The following is a 24,929-nucleotide window of genomic DNA, read 5'->3' on the forward strand; positions in this document are numbered from 1 at the left end:
GATGTTCTAACCTGCAGGGCTACGGACCAAGAGCTGGGAAGTGGGATTAGGCTGGAGAGCTCTTTGTTGGCCGGCGCGGACACGATGGGCCGAAATGGCCTCCTTCCGTGCTGTAACTTTCTATGATTCTGTGATTCTAACAGCTGATTCAGTGGCCACTGAACTCCTGCCTCAGCTTGACAGACATGGTCCATGATCAGCGTGGACCCTGTGGGCGAGCTGTCAAATGCAGAAGGTAAGTTGAAAATCAATCTTAAGTGATTCTAAACAAGCCACTAATTACCTGAATTGGGTCACCCGTTGCTGCCTGTCGGGTCTGCTCAGCGCTGACAGACCCGACACCAGGAAAGACGCTTGGAAGCAAGTTGATAGCTGTCAAAAATATCCAATTTTCCACCTGACCCACCACCAATCCCGCCCGCTGACCCCCCGGAAAATTCCGGCATTGAGGTCATCAAAACTCGGCTGCCCATGTCCTGACTCACGCCAAGTCCCGTTCACCCATCATCCCCTGTGCTCGCTGACCTACACTGGCTCCCGGTTAAGCAACGCTTCAATTTTAAAATTCTCATCCTTGTTTTCAAATCTCTCCATGGCCTCTCCCCTCCCTATCTCTGTAATCTCCTCCAGCCCCACAACCCGCCGAGATCTCTGTGCTCCTCCAATTTTGCCCTCTTGAGGATTCCTGATTTTCATCGCCCCACGATTAGTGACCATTCCTTCAACTGCCAAGGCCCCAAGCTTTGGAATTCCCTCCTTAAACCTCTCCGCCTCACTACCTCTTTCCTCCTTTAGAACACGCCTTAAAACCTTTTGGTCATCTGCCCTAATATCTCCCTATGTGGCTTGGTGTCAAATTTTGTTTGATAACGCTCCTGTGAAGCACCTTGGAGCGTTTTACTACTTTAAAAGCACTATATTCCTTAAACATTCACTCCCTCCACCACCGGCGCACCGTGGCTGCAGTGTGCACCATCTACAAGATGCACTGCAGGAACTCGCCAAGGCTTCTTTGGGAGCACCACCCAAACTCGCGACCTCTTCCACCTAGAAGGACAAGGGCAGCAGGCGCACGGGAACACCACCACCTCCAAGTTCCCCTCCAAGTCACACATCAGCCTGACTTGGAAATATATCGGCCATTCCTTCATCGTCGCTGGGTCAAAATCCTGGAACTCCCTCCCTAACAGCACTGTGGGAGCACCTTCACCACACGGACTGCAGCGGTTCAAGAAGGCGGCTCACCACCACCTTCTCGAGGGCAACTAGGGATGGGCAATAAATGCTGGCCTTGCCAGCGACGCCCACATCCCATAAACAAATAAAAAAAAAAATATATATAAATTGTTGTTGTATCAGTGCGTGTTCGAGAGTGCTCGACAGTTGAGGTGATTTAACCCACCTTCGATGGATGGCTATCCGATGGACTCCAGTTCATATCTTTATCGTTCACAAGATACCCTTTAAAGTGTAACTGGATATAAAGTAGTATGTTAAAGCTTTCAATGGCTGGTTCTCTCACAACAAGTTAACAGTTTGTTCCAGTTAAATAGGTTAGGGAGGACCAGGGGTCACGGTTTAAAGTTGTATCAGGTCAGATTGAGGTTAGATGTCAGGAGGTGGTTCTCTGCCCAGGGAACAGTGGTCCTCTGGAACAGGCTGCCAGCTCGTGCGGTGGAGGCCGACTCGTTGAATTTCTTCAAGCAAGAGCTGGACCTGTTTCTGGCTGGGGCGGAGATCACCTCTTACAGAAGGTGGGCACTGCAGGGAATTCAGGACGAGAGCGAGCTCCTGGGCTAGTTTCGATCGCCCAGATGAGTCGGAGAGAAATTTCCCAGATTTTTATTTTTCCCTGAATCGGCCTGGGTTTTTTAAAATCTGGTTTCTCGCCTCTCCCAGGAGATCCCAGGGATTTGGGTGGGGTGTGGAGTATGTATATTGTGATGCACAAGGTATCGATGGACCAGAGGGTTTTTACCGGTTAGCACCAATGCACTGAAGCATCAGACATCCAATCATAGCTGCCAAGTTGTGGGATGGAATCCTACTGTAGAGTGGGAAAGTAGTCAAAGCCTCCTTGAAAAAATGTAACATCCCCACCGACACCTGGGAATCCCTGGCCCAAGACCGCACAAAGTGGAGGAGAAGCATCCGGGAAGGTGCCGAACACCTCGAGTCTCTTCGCCGGGAGCAAGCGGAAGCCAAGCGCAGGTCAACCCAAGCACCCCACCCACCCGCCCCTTCAACCACCGTCTGCCCCACCTGTGACAGAGACTGTCGGTCCCGCATTGGACTCATCAGTCACCTGAGAACTCATTTTTAATGTGGAAGCAAGTCATCCTCGGTTCCGAGGGACTGCCTAAGAAGTAGTTCCCATTGTTTTATCTCATTCACATCCTTGTGGATTGGATCCAAATCCTCCTGTTCTTAAATGCAGACTGAAGCCCATCAGCTGATGAATCCAAAAGTGCCGTGGGGCCATTGTCCCGATTGTAAAGCATCAGTTGCTCTGCCATCTCCACGTTTGTGTTTCCATTGGCCGTGCTGGCCTCCAACTGTGCCAAGACTGAAAACACTATTCAGGCTGACTTTAATTCATTGCCGATCATTTAATGAAGGCTTCAGTTTCACCCGCACTGCTCAGGCACTCGAGCCAGCTTTCGGAACAGAAAGTAGGCTTTGTCTCTGTCGGCTCAGTCCTGATGAACTCCGCCAATTCCCTTTCTGGTGAAACTGTCCATTTTGCCCTGTGCTCGCTGGCCTACATTGGCTCGCGGCCCTCCAACGCCTCGCTCTTAAAATTCTCATCCTCAAATCCCTCCCTGGCCGCGATCTTCCCCCATCCTTGTAACCTCCTCCAGCCCTTCAACCCTCCGCGAGCTCTGCCTTCCTCCAATTCTAACCAAGGTGCACTCCCCCGCACTCCCTTTGCCCCACCATTGGCAGCTATGCCTTCAGCCGTCTATGCCTTAAGTTCTGGCAATTCATTCCCTAAACCTCGCCGCCTCTCCTTTAAATCGCTCCTTAGAACCCAATTCCTTGACCAAGCTTTTGGTTTTCAAATCCCTCCATGGCCTCGCCCCCTCCCTATCTCTAATCTCCTTCATCCCCACTCCCCCCCCCCACTCCCCCTTCTCTCCTCCCTCCCTCCTCGCCCTCCTCCCCCCCCTCGCCTTCCTCCCCGCCCCCCCTCCACCCCTCTCTCCTCCCCCTCCCCGCGATATCTGCGCACCTCTAATTCTGGCCTCTTGAGCATCCCTGATTTTAATTGCTCCATCATTGGTGGCCGTGCCTTCAGCTGCCAAGGCCCAAAGCTCTGGAAATTCCCTCCCTAAACCTCTTCGCCGCTCTCTCCTCCTTTACGATGCTCCTTAAAACCCATTGGAGGCATTGGTGTTCGTTGTGGAGAGACGGAGGGCGGTAATTTAACGACCTCACTCGGGTGGTCAGGGTGGGTGAAGGCTTCAACAAATGCTCCATACCACTATCTGAACCTCAGTCTTCACACACTGCCCAAAGCACCACACCCCCCAGCACTCACCCACCAACAATCTGAATAAAAATCTAGTGTCAGCAATGGTGACCATGAAATGACCAAATTGTCGTAAAAACCCATCTGGTTCACTACTGTCCTTTAGGGGAGGAAATCTACCATCCTTATCCGGTCTGGCCGATATGTGACTCCAGACCCACAGCAATGTGGTTGACTCTTAACTGTCCTCTGCGGTTCAAGGCGACGGCTCACCACTAACTTCTCAAGGGCAATTAGGAATGGGCAATAAATGCCGGTCTTGCCAGCGACGCCCACATCCCAGGAACAAATAAAAACGTTTTTTAACCGCATTTAAGGGGAAGCTAGATAAGCACAAAGGGAGAAAGGAATAGGATATGCTGACAGGATAAGATGAAGAGGGATGGGAGGAGATTCGTGTGGAGCATAAACACCGGCATGGAGCTATTGGGCCGAATGTGCGATGTAATTCTATGTAACTGTGAAAGGAATTCACACACAAACCTCAGTCAGTGAAGAAGGCGGGGGACACACCATTGGTAAAGTTCATTTTAATAACTATCGACATTATTAATCCCACCGAGGCTGCTTCTAGTTAACGTGAGTTGTCAGTCAGCTCGATGAGAACTTAATCTTCACAGCCTCTTTAGTGTCCCTCTAAAGTGCAACGCTGTATCTCTGGATTGTCGCTCCAAGGTGGGGGGCGGTTGGGGGGGGGGGGGGGGGTGGAAAAGAGAATGAGGACCCGCCCAGAGCGGGAGTGAAGCAGACAATGTCCCTGAGGTAGTTCCTTCATTTGTCAGTCTCCCACGCGAGGGATCACGCCCATGATTCGAAAAATGAAGCTCGCAATCTTCTCGTAGATGAGGAACATCAGGGCAGAGGTGAGCACAGTCTGGAGAAGCTTGGCTTCTAACCCCTTGTACAGGCCCAGGAAACCTTGCCTCCTGTTTAGAATAATTAAAAAAAAGACACTTTACCACAAGCCAGGCGAAAAGAGAATCTGTAAATGCTAGAAATCCAAACTAAAACCAAGAATGTCAGAGGGGGTGGTCAGTTAGCTTCTGAAAGAGAAAGGTGTTTTGGGGTGGGGCTTTTTCATCCTTCACACCCACAATGTTTAACCGCCATTTCTCCATCAGATACTGACTCACCTGCTCTGCATTTCCCAGTTGTGCTAGAGTCAGGGGCAATATTTCCTCGAATTATTATTTTTGGGTGTGTGGCCCCTTTAATGGGCTGCGTGCTCCATTCAAATTTCCGCGTATAGGTTGTTTCCCCCCCCCCCCCCCCCACCCAATCGCAAAGCCGGTAAACGGCTCGAGCGGGATTCCCAGAGCGACCGCTCAGCTTAAATGGGAACATCGGTCGGGGGGGCGGGGGGGGGGGAATGTTAGCTCGACAGGCCGACTTCACTCCAACGTTCTTGGTGTTGTCCGAAGAGAACTTCCTTCCAACCGTGCACGACCCACAGTCCTAACGCTCAGAATCTTCATCCAGCCCTCCCTCCCCGTACTTTCCAATCCACCAGCCCATTCCCCCCCTCCTCCCTCCCGCAGTAGGCTGCCCCACCCGCTTCCAAAGGCATCTCTTTATAATAAAGCATACAAGCAATATACATATTAATGACTCCGGACTTGGGTATACAGGGCATCATTTACCGGTGATACAAGACTGCGAAATGTAGTAAACAATGAGGATAGTAACAGACTTCAGGAGGACAGAGACAGACTGGTGAAATGGGCGGACACGTGGCGGATGAAATTTAACGCAGGGAAGTGTGAAGTAATACATTTTGGTCGGAAGAATGGGGAGATGGAAATATAAACTAAAAAAAAGACTTTCATTTCTATAGCGCCTTTCACGACCACCAGACGTCCCAAAGCGCTTTACAGCCAATGAAGTACTTTTTGAAGTGTAGTCACTGTTGTAATGCGGGAAACGCGGCAGCCAGTTTTCACACAGTAAGCGCCCACAAACAGCAATGTGATAATGACCACACAATCTGTTTTAGTGATGTTGATTGAGGGATAAATATTGGCCCCAGGAAGAAATCCCCTGCTCTTCTTTGAAATAGTGCCACGGGATCTTTTACATCCACCTGAGAGAGCAGACGGGGCCTCGGTTTAACGTCTCATCCAAAAGACGGCACCTCTGACAGTGCAGCACTCCCTCAGCACTGCGCTGGAGTGTTAGCCTGGATTTATGTGCTCAAGTCCCTGGAGTGGGACTTGAACCCACAACCTTCTGACTCGGAGAGCCACAGCTGACACTCAAGGGTACAATTTTAAAAGGGGGTGCAGGAACAGGGAAACCTGGGAGCTGTACGTACACAAGTCTTTGAGGGTGGCAGAACAAGTTGAAAAGGCTGTTAAAAAAGCACATGGGATCCCTGGTTTTATAAATAGAGGTAGAGAGTACAAAAACAAGGAAGTTTAAACCTTTATAAAACACTAGTTAGACTCCAGCTAGAGTATCGCGTCTAATTCTGGGCACCACACTGTAGGAAGGATGTCAAGGCCTTGGAGAGGGTGCGGAGGAGATTTACTAGAAACGGTACCAGGGCTGAGGGACTTCAGTGATGTGGAGAGACTGGAGAAGCTGGGGTTGTTCTCCTTGGAGCAGAAGGTTAAGGTGAGCACGGTGGCATAGTGGTTAGCACTGTTGCCTCACAGCGCCAGGGACCCGGGTTCGAATCCGGCCTCGGGCGACTGTCTGTGTGGAGTTTGCACATTCTCCCCGTGTTTGCGTGGGTTTTCTCCGGGTGCTCCGGTTTCCTCCCACAGTCCAAAGATGTGCGGGTTAGGTTGATTGGCCATGATAAATTGACCCTTAGTGTTAGGGAGATTAAAATATGTGGGGTTACGGGGATAGGGAGGGATATGTGTTGGTGTAGGGGTTACGGGGATCGGTTGGGATATGTGTCGGTGCAGGCTCGATGGGCCGAAATGGCCTCTATCTGCACTGTGGGGTTTCTGTGATTCTGTGAGATTTAATAGGAGGTGTTCAAAATTATTAAGGGTTTTGATTCAATAATAACTTTTAAAAAGGAATTGGATAAATACTTGAAGGGGAAAAGTTTGAAAGACTATGAGGAAAGGGCAGGGGAGTGGGGCTAATTGGATAGCTCTTTCCAAAGAGCCGGCACAGGCATGATGGCCTCCTTGTGTTGTACCATTCGAAGTCATCCTGAGAATGCACGACTAGCAGGTTCCTCACATTCGCAGCTCACTAGCTAAACAAATATCTTGCATCTGTTTTCACAGTAGATGACACAAAAAACATACCAAAAATAGTAAGGGACCAAGGGGCTAATGGGGAGCTTTTAATGTAATTAATATCAGTAGAGAAAAAGTACTCGAGAAAATAATGGGACTAACAGCCGACAAATCCCCTGGACCTGATGGCCTACATCCTAAGGTTCTAAAGGAGGTGGCTGCAGAGATAGTGGATGCATTGGATGTAATCCTCCAAAATTCCCTAGATTCAGGAAAGGTCCCAGCGGATTGGAAGGTAGCAAATGTAACCCCGCTATTCAAGAAAGGAGAGAGAAAACAGGGAACTACAGGCCAGTTAGCCCGACATCGGTCGTCGGGGAAAATGCTGGAATCCATCGTTAAGGAAGTGGTAACAGGGCACTTGGAAAATCATAATATGGTGAGGCAGAGTTAACATCGTTTTATGAAAAGTAAATTGTGTTTGACAAATTTATTAGAGTTTTTTGAGGATGTAACTAGCAGGGTAGATAAAGGGGAACCAGTGGATGTAGTATATTTGTATTTTCAAAAGGCATTCGATAAGGTGCCACATAAAAGATTATTACACAAGTTTAGGGCTCATGGGGTTGGGGATAATAATATATTAGCATGGACAGAGGTTTGGTTAACAGACAGAAAAGAGAGAGTAGGGATAAACAGGTCATTTTCGGGTTGGCAGGCTGTAACTAGTTGGGTGCCGCAAGGATCAGTGCTGGGGCCTCAGCTATTTACAATCTATATTAATGACTTAGAGGAAGGGACCGAGTGTAATGTATCCAAGTTTGCTGATGATACAAAGCTAGGGGGGACAGTAAGCTGTGAGGAGAACACAGAGTCTGCAAAGGGATATAGATAGACTGAGTGAGTGGGCAATAAGGTGGCAGATGGAGTATAATGTGAGGAAATGTGAGGTTATTCACTTTGGTAAAAAGAATAGAAAAGCAGAATATTTTTTAAATGGTGAAAAACTACTAAATGTTGGTGTTCAGAGAGATTTAGGTGTCCTCGTACAGGAAACACAGAGAGTTAGCATGCAGGTACAGCAAGCAATTAGGAAGGGAAATGGCATGTTGGCCTTTATTGCAAGGGGCTTGGAGCACAAGAGTAAGGAAGTCTTACTACAATTGTACAGGGCCTTGGTGAGACCACACCTGGGGTACTGTGCACAGTTTTGGTCTCCTTATCTAAGGAAGGATATGCTTGCCTTGGAGGCGGTGCAACGAAGGTTCACTAGATTGATTCCTGGGATGAGAGGGCTGTCCTATGATGAGAGATTGAGTAGAATGGGCCGATACTCTCTGGAGTTTAGAAGAATGAGAGGTGATCGCCAGCTCAGTCACTCAGTGCACTAACAGCACTGTGGGAGTACCTTCACCACACGGACTGCAGCGGTTCAAGAAGGAGGCTCACCACCACCTTCTCGATGGCAATTAGGGATGGGCAATAAATGCCGGCCTTGCCAGGGGCACCCACATCCCATGAATGAATAAAACGAACAATAGCCGGCTCGGGAAGGCCGCAACTCACTTCACTCTCTGACTCAAGAGGTAGATGACACTTCGGAGGCTTCCCAGAATCCTGTTCTCTGGGCCCATCCTCTGTTGGCCAAACTGGGGGAAAAGAGAAAAAAAACGATTAACCAGTGTTACAGCGAGGACCGCGCCCCCGCCCCGCACATTTAACAATGGTCGCTTTTCAGCTATGAGCCTCGACAGCGAGCGTCGGTGGACTATTCCACTGCAGAGGGCATCGCAACGGAGCCAAGTGCCGTCCTCGCCAAGACACCCACCCGCGGAGCACTGTGTCACTGGATGAGGAGCACCGTACCCTGTCCCGTTTGTACAACCTCCCCTGCTGCACCTGGAACCTGCACTGCTGTAATGCAGGGAAACACGGCAGCCAACTGCAAGCACAGCAAGATCCCGCAAACAACAAAGACATAAATGACCAGTTTAATTTGTTTTTGGTGGTGTTGGTTGGTTGGTTGATTAAATATTGGCCAGGACACCGGAGAGAACTTCCCTGCTCTTCAAATAGCACCATGGGATCGTTAACGTCCACCTGAGAGGGCAGATGGGGCCTCGGTTTAACGGCTCATCCGAAAGACGGCACCTCCGACAGTGCGGCTCTCCTTCAGCACTGCACTGGCAGTGTCAGCCTGGATTTTGTGGCTCAAGTCTCTGGAGTGGGCCTTGAACCCACAACCTTTGACTCAGAGGTGACAATGCACCTCCTTCGAGCCCTTTCTCAGGCCTTCTCGCCATTACTGGCCAATCCCTTTATTTTTCCAGCACAACTTGCCCCAGGGGTACTGAGGCCCAGTCACTAGAAACCCTGGAACGCTCCGGTTTCAGTTTTGGCGGTAGGCCGGACAACCCTTGAACTCCCAGCGAGGGGAAGGCCATGTGACCGGGATTTTTGCGGCAGTGGTGTTACATCACACGCCGGCGGATGGGCGCCATTAACCGCTGTTTATAGAACGCGCTCAGAGTCAGGGTTTCAACAGCAACGGGGAAAATAAAGGGCCAAGGAAATCAGGTGCTGACAATCGGGGAATGTTCTCCTACTTACCCGCAGCAAGGACTGTACTGTCTGTAGGGGGTAGGTTACCGTGGTGGCGATCGCCTTGGCGATGGCTCCAATAATGAAGACCTCGAGTGCGAAAAGCTGTTAAAACAGACGGGAAGAGAAACATCCTGAAATACGGTCACCCCTGCACCAGGCGTAACCCCAACCTTAGGCTTCACACCGTCCTCTGGGCCCAGGCCCCACATCGTGGTCCGGGCCCAAACCCAACCCCAGGCCCCACATCGTGGTCCGGGCCCAAACCCCACATCGTGTTCCGGGCCCAAACCCAACCCCAGGCCCCACATCGTGGTCCAGGCCCAACCCCAACCCCAGGCCTCACATCGTGGTCCGGGCCCAACCCCAACCACAGGCCTTAAATCGTGCTCCAGGCCCAACCCCAACCCTCACACTGTGATCTGGGCCCAGCCTCAGGTCTTACCCCGGGCCTTGCACTCCTGCTGCGTTCCAGCTCCGCCCCCAAGGTGACACTCTGGACTGAGCCCCATTTGAACCATTCTGTTTTGGCCTCGGTAGGTCCGCAATACAAACTAGGCCCTAATCTGGGACAATGACCCCAACATTTCTTCATCAGTTCCGACAATCTTCTCCCGGGTTGCCCCTGAAAACATCCCCGTTCTCTGTGGGGCAGCTCCACAGGCCCGAGTAGCCGTCTGACCCGGAGCCCATTAAAACTACAGGGGTTGCAACAGAGCAGAGTCCAATCCCACCCTCACCGACTGCCATTCTCCAGGAGGAATCCATGGATATCAATCAGGAGCAGAATCCCCAAACACTTCCTCCTCCTCCTCCTCATCACCCGGGGGTGCTGAGGCCAACTGGAGCAGCACTGGGGCTCAGCAGAGAGTGTGGATCGTATCTACGACCTCACTGGGCTCAGCACCTCAATGACCCGACCCCATTCCCCTCCCCACACCCCCAGAACTCCATACCCCCTCCCCACACCCCCAGAACTCCATACCCCCTCCCCACACCCCCAGAACTCCATACCCCCTCCCCACACCCCCACAACTCCATACGCCCCTCCCCACACCCCCAGAACTCCATATCCCCTCCCCACAACTCCATACCCACACCCCCACAACTCCATGCCCCCTCCCCACAACTCCATGCCCCCTCCCCACAACTCCATGCCCCCTCCCCACAACTCCATACCCCCTCCCCACACCCCCACAACTCCATACCCCCTCCCCACACCCCCACAACTCCATACCCCCTCCCCACACCCCCACACCTCCTCCCCACACCCCCACAACTCCATACCCCCTCCCCATTGACCCCACAACTCCATACCCCCTCCCCATTGACCCAACTCCATACCCCCTCCCCATTGACCCCACAACTCCATACCCCCTCCCCATTGACCCCCACAACTCCATACCCCCTCCCCACACCCCCACAACTCCACTCCATACCCCCTCCCCATTGACCCCCAGAACTCCATACCCCCTCCCCACACCCCCATACCCCCTCCCCACACCCCCACAACTCCATACCCCCTCCCCACACAATACAATACAATAATACAATACAAATCGCTTTATTGGCATGATAAGGTACATCTTATGTTGCCAAAGCATCAAAATACATTTATGGTTGAACACATAAACGCGGTTCCATTCATACAGTGTATAAACAGGTATATCCCTGAGTTTATAAATATATTTTCGCCTTGTTTATATATACTCTTGTCTTAGTTTACTGGTTGTCCCTCTGTTCATGGCAAGCTGTAACATAGTGTGCCGCCAGTGTTACACAGCTTCTCTCCTCCCCCAGTAGGAATGGGAGTTTTTGGTTGTCAGTCAGATTTCTGAATTCAGGGCATATTTGTGAGAATTTTTGATAGAAATTCTCTCTGATGCCCTGATATTTTCCACAGGCTGTGAGGAAGTGCATCTCTGTCTCAACTACTCCCTGACTGCAGTGAGAGCATATCCTGTCTTCTCTTGGCAGCCTGGTCTGCCTGTGTCTGCCTTTTTCGATCGCTAGGCTATGTTCGCTAAGTCTGTACCTTGTCAAGGTTCTTCTCAGTTTGTTATCCTTTACCATGGTCAGGTAATCAGCTATGTTGTATTGTCTGTTTAGGGCCAAGTAGCAATTGAGTTTGCTTTGGGTTTTTGTTGTTTCTGCCCAATATGACAGATATTTTTCCTTTTTCTTAGCGACGATTGTGTTGGGTCGAATTCTTTGTGTTACCCTGTCACTGTCCTGGGGCTGGTTATTGTTCGTATTGTTATTAGTTACTTTATTGAGTCCCAGGACTAGTTGACTGAGGGTATTCTTCTTTATGGTCAGCTCTTGGCATTTCAGGGCGTCGTAGTGATAGCATTGGGGGTTGCTCATTTGTAGGTGATTCCAAAATTTGGTGGCTCTTTTTTGGATAGTGATTATTAATGGGTATTGGCCTAGTTCCGCCCTGCATGCGTTGTTTACTGTTTTCCTTTGAGTCCGGAGGATACTTTTACAGAATTCCGCATGTAGGATCTCAATTGGGTGTTTGTCCCATTTTGCAAAATCTTGTTGTGTTAGTGGTCCCCAGACCTCACTACCATAGAGTGCAATTGGTTCAATTACTGATTTGAAAATTTTGAGCCAAATGCTAATTGGGATTTCTATTTGGATTGATTTTTTGATGGCATAGAAAGCCCTTCTTGCTTTCTCTTTCAGTTCATTCACAGCCAGTTTGAAGTTTCCCGTAGAACTGATTTTTAAGCCCAAGTATGTGTAGTGAGTGGTTTGTTCAATTTTGGTTGTTCCTACTGTGAAATTTATTGTGGGTCCATGTTGTTTGGATCTTTGCTGGAACACAAGGACTTTGGTTTTTTGGGGATTTATTGTCAGGGCCCAAGTCTGGCAGTACGACTCCAGCAGGTCCAGGTTCTGCTGTAGACCCTCCTTAGTTGGTGACAGCAGAACCAGGTCGTCGGCATAGAGGAGGAATTTAACCTTGGATTCATATAGGGTGAGGCCGGGTGCTGTAGATTGTTCAAGTAGTTTTGCCAATCCATTAATGTAAATATTAAAGAGTGTCGGTGAGATTGGCGAGCCCTGCGTCACCCCCCGCCCCTGTGGGAAGTATTTTGTTTGTTTGTCTCCAATTTTAACTGCACATTTATTGTTTGTATACATTGATTTAATTACATCATATGTTTTACCTCCTACCCCGCTTTCGATAAGTTTCAGGAATAAACCGTCATGCCAGATGGAGTCGAAAGCCTTCTGGAAATCTACAAAGCATGCGTAGATTTTGCTTTTGTTATGGTGAACGTGTTTGTCAATTAGGGTCTGTAGGGTGAAGATATGATCGGATGTTCTATAGTTTGGCAGGAATCCAATTTGGCTTTTACTCAAGACATTGTGCTCTTCAAGGAAGTTTATAAGTCTTTTGTTTATGATGCTACAGAATACCTTCCCCAGGTTACTGTTTACACAGATGCCTCGATAGTTGTTTGGGTCGATTTTGTCCCCACTTTTGTATATGGGTGTTATGAGTCCTTTGTTCCAGATGTCAGGGAAATAACCGACACTCAGAACCAAGTTGAAGAGTTTTAGGATAGCCAGTTTCAGTTTGTCGTCTGCGTGTTTAATCATCTCGTTTAGTATGCCGTCTGTCCCGCAAGCTTTTCCTGGTCGCAGGTCCTTGAGTTTTTCAAGAAGTTCTTTTTCTGTTATTATGGCATCTAGCGGGTTTTGGTTATCTTTTATGGCCATTTCAAGCTTTTCAAGTTTTTTGCGTATTTGGTGTTGCTCTGGTCCTAGTGTGTTTTTCTGGTATAATTTTTCAAAGTGGTTTACCCATGTGTCCCCATTTTGAATGGACAAATCGTCGTGTTGTTTTTTGTGTAGTGTTTTCAAGTTGTCCCAGAAACAATTCGACTCAATGGATTCCTCCATGGAGCTGAGTGTATTCTTAATAAATTGCTCTTTTTTGGTCCTGAGTGTGTTTCTGTATTGTGTTAGCGTCTGACAATAAGTAAGGCGTAATTCCTCGTTTTCTGGATGTCTGTGTTTTTGGTTTGATAGTTTTCTAAGTTTTTTCCTCATGTTATGGCAATCATGGTCAAACCATTTTTCATAGTTTTTTGTTTTGGGTTTGTTCTTGCGAGCTTTCAAGTTTGCATTTGTTGCCAAATTATCAAAAATATTGTTTAGTTTACTAACTGCCCGGTTTACGCCTTCTTTATTGTGAGTGTATATGTTATCCAGAAAGGTGTCTAAGAGAGCTTGAGTTGATGCATTGCTAATTGTTTTCTGGTATTTTTCCGTGTCGTTTTTGGCCCATCTGTACGATTTTTTGGTGTTGTACAGTTTACTGGGTTGTGTTTCTATGTTGTTTGTTTCTGTCTTTTTGAGAAACATAGTAATTTGACTGTGATCTGACAGTGTTGTTTGTGGTTTGACTGTGAATGCTCTGAAAGAGGATGGGTCCAAGTCTGTAATCATATAGTCTACTGTGCTGCAGCCAAGAGGTGAGCAGTAGGTCGATCTTCCTAGGAGGTCTCCTATGAACCTACCATTGACAATGTACAGACCCAGGTTTCGACAGAGCTGTAGTAGCTGTTTACCGTTGGTATTTGACTGCTTGTCGCAGTTATGCCTGTATGGAAGGGAAGGGATGTCAAAGTGGTTATTCCCGAATACGTAATTGTTTCCCTGATTATTGGTGAAGTCTGGTTCTTCGCCCGTTCTTGAATTGAGGTCCCCACAGATCAACACGTTCCCCTGGGCCTGGTATTGGATAATTTCCCCCTCCATGTTGGAGAAGGTGTCCTCTTTGTAGTACGGGGAATCGATTGGAGGGATATAAAGTGCGCAAATGTAAACATCTTGGGTGTTTGAGATAATCTCCCTCTCAAGTTTGAGCCACATATGGTTTTCGCCCTTTTTTATAAATTTGATGTAATTCTTAAGTTCTGTTTTAAACCAGATCAGTATGCCTCCGGAGTCTCTGCCTTGGGTTACACTTGGTAATTTATTGGAGGGGACCACTAGCTCAGTGTACCCTTGGGGACAGCCGGTGTGTCCTTTTCCTTTATACCAAGTTTCCTGTAAAATGATAATATCTAGATCTTTAGTTTCCTCTACTTTAGTTTCCTCACACCCTCAACTCCATACCCCCTCCCCATTGACCCCCACAACTCCATACCCCCTCCCCATTGACCACAACTCCATACCCCCTCCCCATTGACCACAACTCCATACCCCCTCCCCACACCCCCACAACTCCATACCCCCTCCCCACACCCCCACAACTCCATACCCCCTCCCCACACCTCCATACGCCCTCCCCACACCCCCACAACTCCATACCCTCTCCCCATTGACCCCCACAACTCCATACCCCCTCCCCACACCCCCCAGCCCGGCCACTCCCCATCCCGCCTCCCAATAACCCGATGCCCCACCCCCACCATCTGATCCCTCCTCTTCCCCGGCCAGTGCTGGACGTGGGCTGAATCTCAGGCCCCCCGGCGCCCTTACCTCAGTCCGTCCCCTCATCAGTTGTCGCTTTAACCCTTCGTAGAACATGAACTGGATGGCTGGGTTGAAGACCAGGAGCAGCGACGGGAAGGTGCTGCTCCACAGGGCCAGGACACCTTCCTTCCGCAAAATCTGGGTGACGGCATCTGCAACAGAGCCAAGGGAACCGCCTTAGAAATAACAGGAGCCGGAGAGCGGATATGGGAACAGAGAGCGCCGGACACGCACCGCAGGCTCGGCACCATCCAGGTTCAGAGGTCAGGTGGGATCATCCAAGCCGAGAGGTCACCCAACATCAGAGGTCAACAAGAAACCGGACGCACCGGACACACGGCAATGAAATACAAACAGAAAATGCTGGAAATGCTCAGCAGCATCTGCGGAGAGAGAGAAACAGAGTTAACGCTTCAGGTCGATGACCCTTCGTCAGAACTGGAAAATGTTAAGAGATGAAACAGGTTTTAAGTAAATACAGGGGCAGGGAAAGGGGGGGGGGCAGGGAAGAACAAAAGGGAAGGTCTGCGATAGGGTGGAAGGCAGGAGCGATTACATTGTTTTAAAATGTATTAGTTCATGGCAAGGCCAGCATTTATTGCCCATCGCTATTTGCCCTGGAGAAGGTGGTGGTGAGCCGTCGCCTTGAACCGCTGCCCTCCATGTGGTGACTTTTTCATAGCGGTTGCTGTGGGTCTGGAGTCACATACAGGCCAGACCGGGTAAGGGCGGCAGATTTCCTTCCCTAAAGGACATTAGTGAACCAGGTGGGTTTTTACGACAATCCGATAGTTTCATGGTCACCATTACTGACACCAGCTTATTAATTCCAGATTTATTGAATTAACTGAATTTAATTCCCATGCTGCCGTGGTGGGATTTGAACTCATTGGGGGGAATTTTCCTAGCCCTGGGGAGGCGGGACAGCCGCGAAAATGGCAGAAACTGGGAGCGGGTACCGACTCCACTTCCCAACCCGCCTCCGTGGCATCGTCCCGGGAGGCGGGTCCCCGGAGTCACGTCCCCGGAGTCACGCAGGGACCCAGCTCCTCGAGGAGGGAAGGGGATTAGAGCCAATTGAGGCTTTTCACCATTTTACGCCTGCAAGTGCGGCCTTCCCGATGGCTGCGAATCTCACCAGGGTCAGCGAGGTGAGCAATGGGTCTGCGGGGGTGAGGGGGTCAAAATGTCAGCTGTAGAGGTGAGTGATGGGTGCAAGTGTGGACAGGTGATTATGAGAGGTGAGTGTAAAGTGTTGGAAAAAGTTTCCTTACCTTTGCTTCTTCCTGCAGGCTTCAACCTTTGAGGCTCCGGAGGTGCCTCATCTCAACAGCAGAGATGACAGGATGGCTGCTGCATTCTCAGATGCAGCAACCATCTGATTTCTGCTGAGGAGAGAGGTCTTGGTGAGCCTTTGTGCAAGGGCTCACCTTAGAACAGAGATTGTCAGTGTTTGACAGCTTCTCAAACGCTGACAATTCATCTGTCAAAAATTTTTCGACAGATGAAGCGTCATTCGCTGACATCATCTGTCACCGGCTTTCCCTTAATTGGCCGGTAAGCCCGCTTAACAAGTCCAATCAAGGGAAAATAGCGTGGGTTGGTCAGACGTCGCTGGGGGCGGGACTGAAACCCGGAAACCAGAAGTCCCACCTCCAGCACGTCTCCATTGAGAAAATCCAGCCCAATGTCTCTGGATCATTAGTCCAGTGACATAACCACGATGCTAACGTACCCCTAGGTATGACAAAAGGGATGATGGGGGCGAGGCAAACGGGGGTGGTAATGGGACAAGTAAAGACACAAAAGATGGGTCTAGAGAAGGTGTAAAGGGTCACAGCGGAATAGCAGAGGGGGAGGGAAGCATAGAAAATCTGGCAAAGAGAAGAGGGCTCCCTTGGCCCGAGAATGTGGTGCAGAAAGGCAGGCAGACCCCAGAAAGATAAAAAGATAGAAAGACTTGCATTTCTAAAGCGCCTTTCACCACCTCAGGGTGCTCCAAAGCACTTCAAAGCCAATGAAGTACTTTTTGAAGTGGAGTCACTGTCGTAATGTGGGAAACGCAGCAGCCAATTTACGCACAGCAAGCTCCCGCAAACAGCAAGTGATATTGACCAGATCATCTGTTTTAGTGATGGTTGAGGGATAAATATTGGCCAGGACTCCCCTGCTCTTCTTCGAAATAGTGGCCAGGGGATCTTTTACGGAGAGAGCAGACGGGGCCTCGGTTTAGTTTCCTCCGAAGCAGTGCAGCACCTGCGAGTGTCAGCCTGGATTAAGCGCTCGATTTTCTAGAGTGGGGCTTGAACCCATGGCCTGCTGACTCGGAGGCGAGAGTGCGCTACCCACTGAGCCACGGCTGATACGGATAGAAAGGCAGACGTGAACGCTGGTTAAAGGACTGACGTTCAGACAGAGCGTCCCGGATACAGCACGGAGACGTGAAGCTCGGTACTGCTACGGAACAATTCACACTCCGGCTAAGGACACGGTAACCAAGGGCTGAATGTTCCAAGCAGGGAATATGGCTCCTCCGTCAGCCAGGGATTGGCCAACACCCAGGCCGCTCACAGGCGCCAGCTAGTGGGCAGTGACGGAGCTGCAGGGGGCCCAGGGGTTGACGCCCCGCCACCTGAGAATTCAAAGGGTCAAGAGAATGACTCTGGAGGAGGCTTTCACTGAAAGAAAATGGTGAGTTTACCAACTTTAAAAACCAGAACCACTTCTGACTGGGGAAATCTTGTTTAAAAATAAAGAGGATGTTTCCTCTTGTGGGAGAATCTAGAACTAGGGGTCACTGTTTAAAAATAAGGGGTCGCCCATTTAAGACAGAGATGAGGAGAAATGTTTTCTCACAGAGGGTCGTGAGTCTTTGGAACTCTCTTCCTCAGAGGGCGGTGGAAGCAGAGTCTTTGAATATTTTTAAGGCAGAGGTAGATAGATTCTTGATAAGCAAGGGGTGAAAATTATCGGGGGTCGACAGGAATGTGGAGTAATCAGATCAGCCATGATCTTATTGAATGGCGGAGCAGGCTCGAGGGGCCGAGTGGCTGACTCCTGTTCTTAATTCGTATGTTCGTATGTACGTCACGACTGACTTTTAAGTGCTTACCCAGAATGCCTTTGTAGTTGGTTTGCTGAATGTCGTCATTTCGGAGCATCGCCCCCTGCATTTTGAGTCTGGTATTCACCACCCACAATGGGGTGGTAACAAGCACATTGACAACACCTGCAACACAAGGCAATGGCCATTTAGTAGTGAGCGCTGATGATTCACTGAGGTAACGGGCCTAGAACAGGCCTCAGTAAAATAGATCAGGAACACCCTGTAAATACTGACACTCTCCCGGGGACCACCTGTAAATACTGAAACACTCCCAGGGACTCCCTGTAAATACTGACACACTCCCGAGGACTCCCTGTAAATACTGACACACTCCCGGGGACCACCTGTAAATACTGAAACACTCCCGAGGACTCCCTGTAAATACTGACACACTCCCGAGGACTCCCTGTAAATACTGACACACTCCCGGGGACCTCCTGTAAATACTGAAACACTCCCAGGGACTCCCTGTAAATACTGAAACACTCCCAGGGACTCCCTGTAAATACTGACACACTCCCGGGGACTCCCTGTAAATACTGACACACTCCCGGGGACTCCCTGTAAATACTGACACACTCCCGGGGACTCCCTGTAAATACTGACACACTCCCAGGGACCTCCTGTAAATACTGACACACTCCCGAGGACTCCCTGCAAATACTGACACACTCCCGGGGACCTCCTGTAAATACTGACACACTCCCGAGGACTCCCTGTAAATACTGACACACTCCCGGGGACTCCCTGTAAATACTGACACACTCCCGGGGACCTCCTGTAAATACTGACACACTCCCGAGGACTCCCTGCAAATACTGACACACTCCCAGGGACCTCCTGTAAATACTGACACACTCCCGAGGACTCCCTGCAAATACTGACACACTCCTGGGGACCTCCTGTAAATACTGACACACTCCCGGGGACCTCCTGTAAATACAGGCACACTCCCGGGGACCTCCTGTAAATACTGACACACTCCAGGGGACCTCCTGTAAATACTGACACACTCCCGAGGACTCCCTGTAAATACTGACACACTCCCGAGGACTCCCTGTAAATACTGGCACACTCCCGAGGACTCCCTGTAAATACTGACACACTCCCGGGGACCCCCTGTAAATACTGACACACTCCCGGGGTCCCCCTGTAAATACTGACACACTCCCGGGGTCCCCCTGTAAATACTGACACACTCCCGGGGACCCCCTGTAAATACTGACACACTCCCGGGGTCCCCCTGTAAATACTGACACACTCCCGGGGACCCCCTGTAAATACTGACACACTCCCGGGGACCCCCTGTAAATACTGACACACTCCCGGAGACACCCTGTAAATACTGACACACTCCCGGAGACACCCTGTAAATACTGACACACTCCCAGGGACACCCTGTAAATATTGACACACTCACAGGGACCCCCTGTAAATACTGACACACTCCCAGGAAACTTCCAAAATATGTCCCACTGCCCCAAAAAGAAAACAGTGCCAGTATTACGTGAAAGATATTTTATTAATGTGCTAGTGAGTCAACAAATAAAGAAACCAAACAATATCGCAGGCCCCTCCCATCCACCCAGAGTTCCCTCGCCGTCTCTCTGGGATCTGGGAAAGCCGGTTTGAAAAGCTAGTTGATGGATGCCTGGCGAAATGGCCAAGGGCTGGAGGAGGAAAACATGACCACCACGGACGAGATGGTTCCCCCACCCCCCTCACAGCCATCCCCTCCCCTCACCTCCCGAGAGCGCAGCAGGCTGTGGGCGCTCCGCACCCGGCCCTGCGTCCGTGGGGGGTTGAGCGGGCCCTGCGAGCTGCAGGGCCTGAGCTTACTCCCAAGACGCTGGGGTGTGGCGCGGTTGGTGGTGGGAGTCTCGCCACCAGGTGTGAGCGGCCCCTCTCGAGGAGACACATCATCTGGCATTCCGACGGCATCTCTTTCCAAAATAAACAAAAGACTGCGGACGCTGGAAATCTGAGAAAAACAGAAAATGCTGGAGACACCTCAAGAAGGCTCGGCAAAGCTGTGGAGCGTGAAACAGAGTTAACCGGGGCTAAAGGGGTTAATTATGAGGACAGGTTGCATAGACCAGGCTTGTATTCCCTCGAGTATAGAAGATTAAGAGATGATCTAATTGAGGTGTTTAAGGTAATTAAAGGATTTGATCGTGTAGATAGAGAGAAACTGTTTCCTCTGGTGGGGTGCAGTCCAGAACAAGGGGGCATAACCTTAAATTTAGAGCCAGGCCGTCCAGGGGTGATGTCAGGAAGCACTTCTTCACACAAAGGGTGGTGGAAATCTGGAACTCTCTCCCCCAAAAAAGCTGTTGAGGCTGGGGGTCACTCATAACTTTCAAAACTGAGATTGGTGGATTTTTGTTGGGTAAGGGTATTAAGGGTTATGGAACCAAGGCGGGTAGATGGAGTTAAGATACAGATCAGCCACGATCTAACTGAATGGCGGAACAGGCTCGAGGGGCTGAATGGCCTCCTCCTGTTCCCACGAAGAGGAGATTGACAACAACAACTTACATTTATGTAGCGCCTTTAGGGTAGCAAAATGTCCCACGGCGCTTCACAGGAACGTTACAAAACAAAACTTGACATCGAGCAACACAAGGGGATATTAGGCCAGGTGACCAAAAGCTTGGTCAAAGAGGTAGGTTTTAAGGAGCGTCTTAATGGAGGACAGAGAGGTAGTGAGGCGGAGAGGTGTAGGGAGGGAATTCCAGAGCTTAGGGCCCAGGCAACAGAAGGCACGGCCACCAATGGTGGGGTGATTATAATCAGGGATGCTCAAGGAGCTAGAATTGGAGGAGCGCAGATATCTCGGGGGGTTGTGGGGCTGAAGGAGATTACAGAGATAGGGAGGGGCGAGGCCATGGAGGGATTTGTAAACAAGGATGAGAATTTTAAAATCGAGGTATTGCTTAACTGGGAGCCAATGTAGGTCAGCGAGCACAGGGCTGATGGGTGAACGGGACTTGGTGCGAGTTAGGACACGGGCAGCCGAGTTTTAGATGACCTTAAGTTTACGTAGGGTGGAATGTGGGAGGCCGGCCAGGAGTGTGTTGGAATAGTGAAGTCTGGAGGTAACAAAGGCATGGATGAGGGTTTCAGCAGCGGATGAGCTGAGGCAGGGGCGGAGACGGGCGGTGTTACGGAGGTGGAAGTAGGCGGTCTTTGTTATGGCGCAGATATGTGGTCAGAAGCTTGTCACGGGGTCAAATATGACACCCAGGTTGCGAATAGTGTGGTTCAGCCTCAGACAGATGTTAGGGAGAGGGATGGAGTCGGTGGCTAGGGAACGGAGTTCGTGGCGGGGACCAAAAACAATGGCTTCGGTCTTCCCAATATTGAGTAGGAGAAAATGTCTGCTCATCCAGAACTGTATGTCGGACAAGCAGTCTAACAATTTAGAGACTGTGGAGGGGTCGAGATAAGTGGTGGTGAGGTAGATCTGGGTGTCGTCAGTGTACATGTGGAAACTGATGCTGTATTTTCAGATGATGTCACCAAGGGGCAACATGTAGATGAGAAAGAGGAGGGGCCAAGTATAGATCCTTGGGGGACACCAGAGGTAGCGGTGCGGGAGCGGGAAGAGAAGCCATTGCAGGTGATTCTCTGGCTACGATTAGATAGATAAGAATGGAACCAGGCGAGTGCAGTCCCACCCAGCTGGACGACGGTGGAGAGGCGTTGGAGAAGGATGGAGTGGTCAACCGTGTCAAAGGCTGCAGACAAGTCAAGAAGGACGAGGCGGGATAGTTTACATTTGTCACAGTCACAAAGGATGTCATTTGTGACTTTGATGAGAGCAGTTTCGGTACTGTGGCAGGGGCGGAAACCTGATTGGAGGGATTCAAACATGGAATTGTGGGAAAGATGGGCACGGATTTGGGAGGCGACGACACGTTCAAGGACTTTGGAAAGGAAAGTGAGATTGGAGATGGGGCGGTAGTTTGCAAGGACAGAGGGGTCAAGGGTTGATTTTTTGAGGAGAGGGGTGATAACGGCAGATTTGAGGGAGAGGGGGACTGTACCTGAGGAGAGAGAACCATTAACAATGTCAACTAACATGGGAGCCAGAAAAGGAAGTTGGGTGGTCAGCAGTTTGTTGGGAATAGGGTCGAGGGAGCAGGAAGTGGGTCTCATGGACAAGATGAGCACGGAGAGGTCATGAGCGGAGATCGGAGAAAAACTGGAGAAAGATCTGAGTTCAGGGCTAGGGCAGGGGGGGACCGTAGAGGAAGTTTGGCCCAGTGGGCTAGGGGAAGGAAGGGAAGTGGCAGAGGCAGCTGAATGGATGGTCTCAATCTTAGAGACAGAGAAGTCCATGAGCTCCTCACACTTGTTGGAGGTCAGGGTGAAGGAAACAGGGAGAGTGGTTTAATAAGACGGTTAGCAGTGGAGAATAGAAGCCGGGGGATTATTTTTGCATTCCAGGATGATCCTGGAATAATGAGCAGTTTTGGCAGACGCGAGCAGGACCCGATAAAGCTTTATGTGGTCCAGCCAGATCCGGCGGTGAATGGCCAAACCAGTTGTCCGCCATATCCGTTCAAGTCTGTGTCCCTTGGACGTAAACGAGCGGAGATGTGGGCCGTACCAGGGGAACGGCCAGGGTGAGAGAGAGTAATTGTTTTAGTAGGGACTGGGGCATCAAAGGCGGTGGTGAGGGTGTGGTTGAGCAGATCAGTAGCTGCAGAAATGTCGGGGTGACTGGAGGGCCAGAGGCTGGACAGTTGGAATTTTGAATGTGCAGCTGTAAGTGAGTTCACAGAAAGAAATCACAGAAACCACACAGTGCAGATAGAGGCCATCTCGGCCCATCGAGCCTGCACCGACACACATCCCACCCGATCCCCGTAACCCCTACACCAACACATATCCCACCCTATCCCCGTAACCCCATGTATTTAATCCCGCTAACACTAAGGGTCAATTTATCATAGCCAATCAACCTAACCCGCACATCTTTGGACTGTGGGAGGAAACCGGAGCACCCGGAGTAAACCCGCGCAAACACGGGGAGAATGTGCAAACTCCACACAGACAGTCGCCCGAGGCCGGATTCGAACCCGGGTCCCTGGCGCTGTGAGGCAACAGTGCTAACCACTATGCCACCGTGCTGCCTCATGGACGGTGGCGAGAGTTTTTTTTTCCAGGGACAGAGTCAGAAGGAAGTAGGGCTTGGGGGGTGGGGAGGGAAGAAGATGATTTACTAGAATGGTTCCAGGGATGAGTAACCTCAGTGATGTGGAGAGACTGGAGAAGCTGGGGTTGTTCTCCTTAGAGCAGAGAAGGTGAAGGGGAGAGTTAATAGAGGTGTTCAAAATTATGAAGGGTTTTGAAGATCGGGAGAAACCGTTTCCAGTAGCAGGAGGCTCAGTAACCAGAGGACTCAGATTTAAGATCATTAGCAAAAGAGCCAGGGGGGAGATGAGGAGATATTATTTTGTTAACTGCTGTAATTGACTGCAGGCACCAAATGTAGCCACCTACCTACCAGAGATAAAGCCCATCATGAGGTCCTTGCTGTTCGTGGAGGGTTGACCTTTGACCCAGATGTCCTTCAAGGTGTTGAACGTGTAGAAATAGACAAAGTTTGAGCAGCAGAGGCTGGAGATGACGGAGAACCAGCTGCGATACACCGCCGACCTGGAATAAAAGAGGCCGAGGTTACTGGCTCAATCCCTTTATTTACACGGCCGGCTTATGCCACGAGCGAGGAAAGCAGCTCAGCCCCCAACCCCCCCGCCACATCCCCGGCTTTGCTCCCCTTCTCTCCTGCTGGGGTTCAACTCCACGGAACTGACCGAGTACCCTTTTTTCAAAAAAAAAACACACGCGAGCCAAGGCAGCGGGCTATTCGACTGTGGTGCACAGCCGAGTCCAGTCAACCATCCCCCAATACTAGCTCAATTGGGGCAGCCCCTCTCGCCTCAGAGTCAGAAGGTTGTGGGTTCAAGTCCCACCCCAAAGACTTGAGCACAAATTCCAGGCTGACACTCCCAGTGCAGTGCTGAGGGAGTGCTGCACTGTCGGAGGTGCCGTCTTTCGGATGAGTCGTTAAACCGAGGCCCCGTCTGCCCTCTCAGGTGGATGTTAAAGATCCCACGGCACTGTTTTGAAGAAAAGCAGGGGAGTTCTCCCCGGTGTCCTGGGCCAGTATTTATCCCTCAGATTATCTGGTCACTGCTGTTTGTGGGAGCTTGCTGTGCGCAAATTAGCTGCTGCGTTTCCTACATTACAACAGTGACCACACTTCAAAAAGTACTTCATTGGCTGTAAAGCACTTTGGGACGTCCTGAGGTCATGAAAGGCGCTATAGAAATGCAAAGTTTGGCAGGCAAAACTGTAATCAAACAATGGGCTGCCTTTAAAGAGGAGATGGTTCGGGCACAGTCGAGGTACATTCCCACAAGGGGGAAAGGCAGGGCAACTAAAGTCAGAGCTCCCTGGATGACAAAAGAGATAGAGAGAGTAAGTGAGTAAGATGAAGCAGTAAAAGAGCGCGTATGACAGATGTCAGGTCTAGAATACATCCGAGAATCAAGCTAAGTATAAAAAGCTCAGAGGGGAAGTGAAAAAGGAAATAAGAGGGGCAAAGAGAGGGTATGAGAATAGAATGACAACCAACATAAAAGGGAATTCAAAAGTCTTCTATTGGCATATAAATAGTAAACGGGTAGGAAGAGGAGGGGTGGGGCCGATTAGGGACCAAAAAGGAGACCTACGCATGCATCTGTCTTCACCAAGGATGAAGATGCTGCCAAAGTCATAGTGAAAGAGGAGGTAGTGGAGATAATGGATGAGATAAAAATTGATAAAGAGGTACTAGAAAGGCTGTCTGTATTTAAAGTTGATAAGTCACCAGGACTGGATGGGATTGCGGAGGTACTGGCCATACTATTCCAATCCTCCTTAGCTACAGGGCTGGTGCCAGGAGACTGGAGAATTGCAAATGTTACACCATTGTTCAAAA

General features: G+C 50.1%; 1 protein-coding gene across 3 annotated transcripts in view; it reads right to left on the reverse strand.

Moving 5' to 3' along the window:
• Nucleotides 1–4,047: 4,047 nt before the first annotated feature.
• slc25a17 (solute carrier family 25 member 17) overlaps nucleotides 4,048–24,929 on the reverse strand; it is a 29,111-nt gene continuing 8,229 nt past the window's right edge. For all 3 annotated transcript variants that reach the window (XM_085969567.1, XM_085969569.1, XM_085969568.1), the window contains 6 exons: nucleotides 23,451–23,602; nucleotides 17,942–18,058; nucleotides 14,836–14,981; nucleotides 9,340–9,435; nucleotides 8,296–8,378; nucleotides 4,048–4,458 (listed from right to left, as the gene is read on the reverse strand). In XM_085969567.1, coding sequence (XP_085825693.1) covers nucleotides 4,311–4,458; nucleotides 8,296–8,378; nucleotides 9,340–9,435; nucleotides 14,836–14,981; nucleotides 17,942–18,058; nucleotides 23,451–23,602 — 742 coding nt within the window. In that variant the 3' untranslated portion in view covers nucleotides 4,048–4,310. The remainder of the gene's footprint in view (nucleotides 4,459–8,295; nucleotides 8,379–9,339; nucleotides 9,436–14,835; nucleotides 14,982–17,941; nucleotides 18,059–23,450; nucleotides 23,603–24,929) is intronic.

This window comes from Somniosus microcephalus, chromosome 28 (assembly GCF_052327205.1).
Source record: "Somniosus microcephalus isolate GS21.2 chromosome 28, FLI_Smic_1.0, whole genome shotgun sequence".
In the NCBI taxonomy this organism is placed as follows: domain Eukaryota; kingdom Metazoa; phylum Chordata; class Chondrichthyes; order Squaliformes; family Somniosidae; genus Somniosus; species Somniosus microcephalus.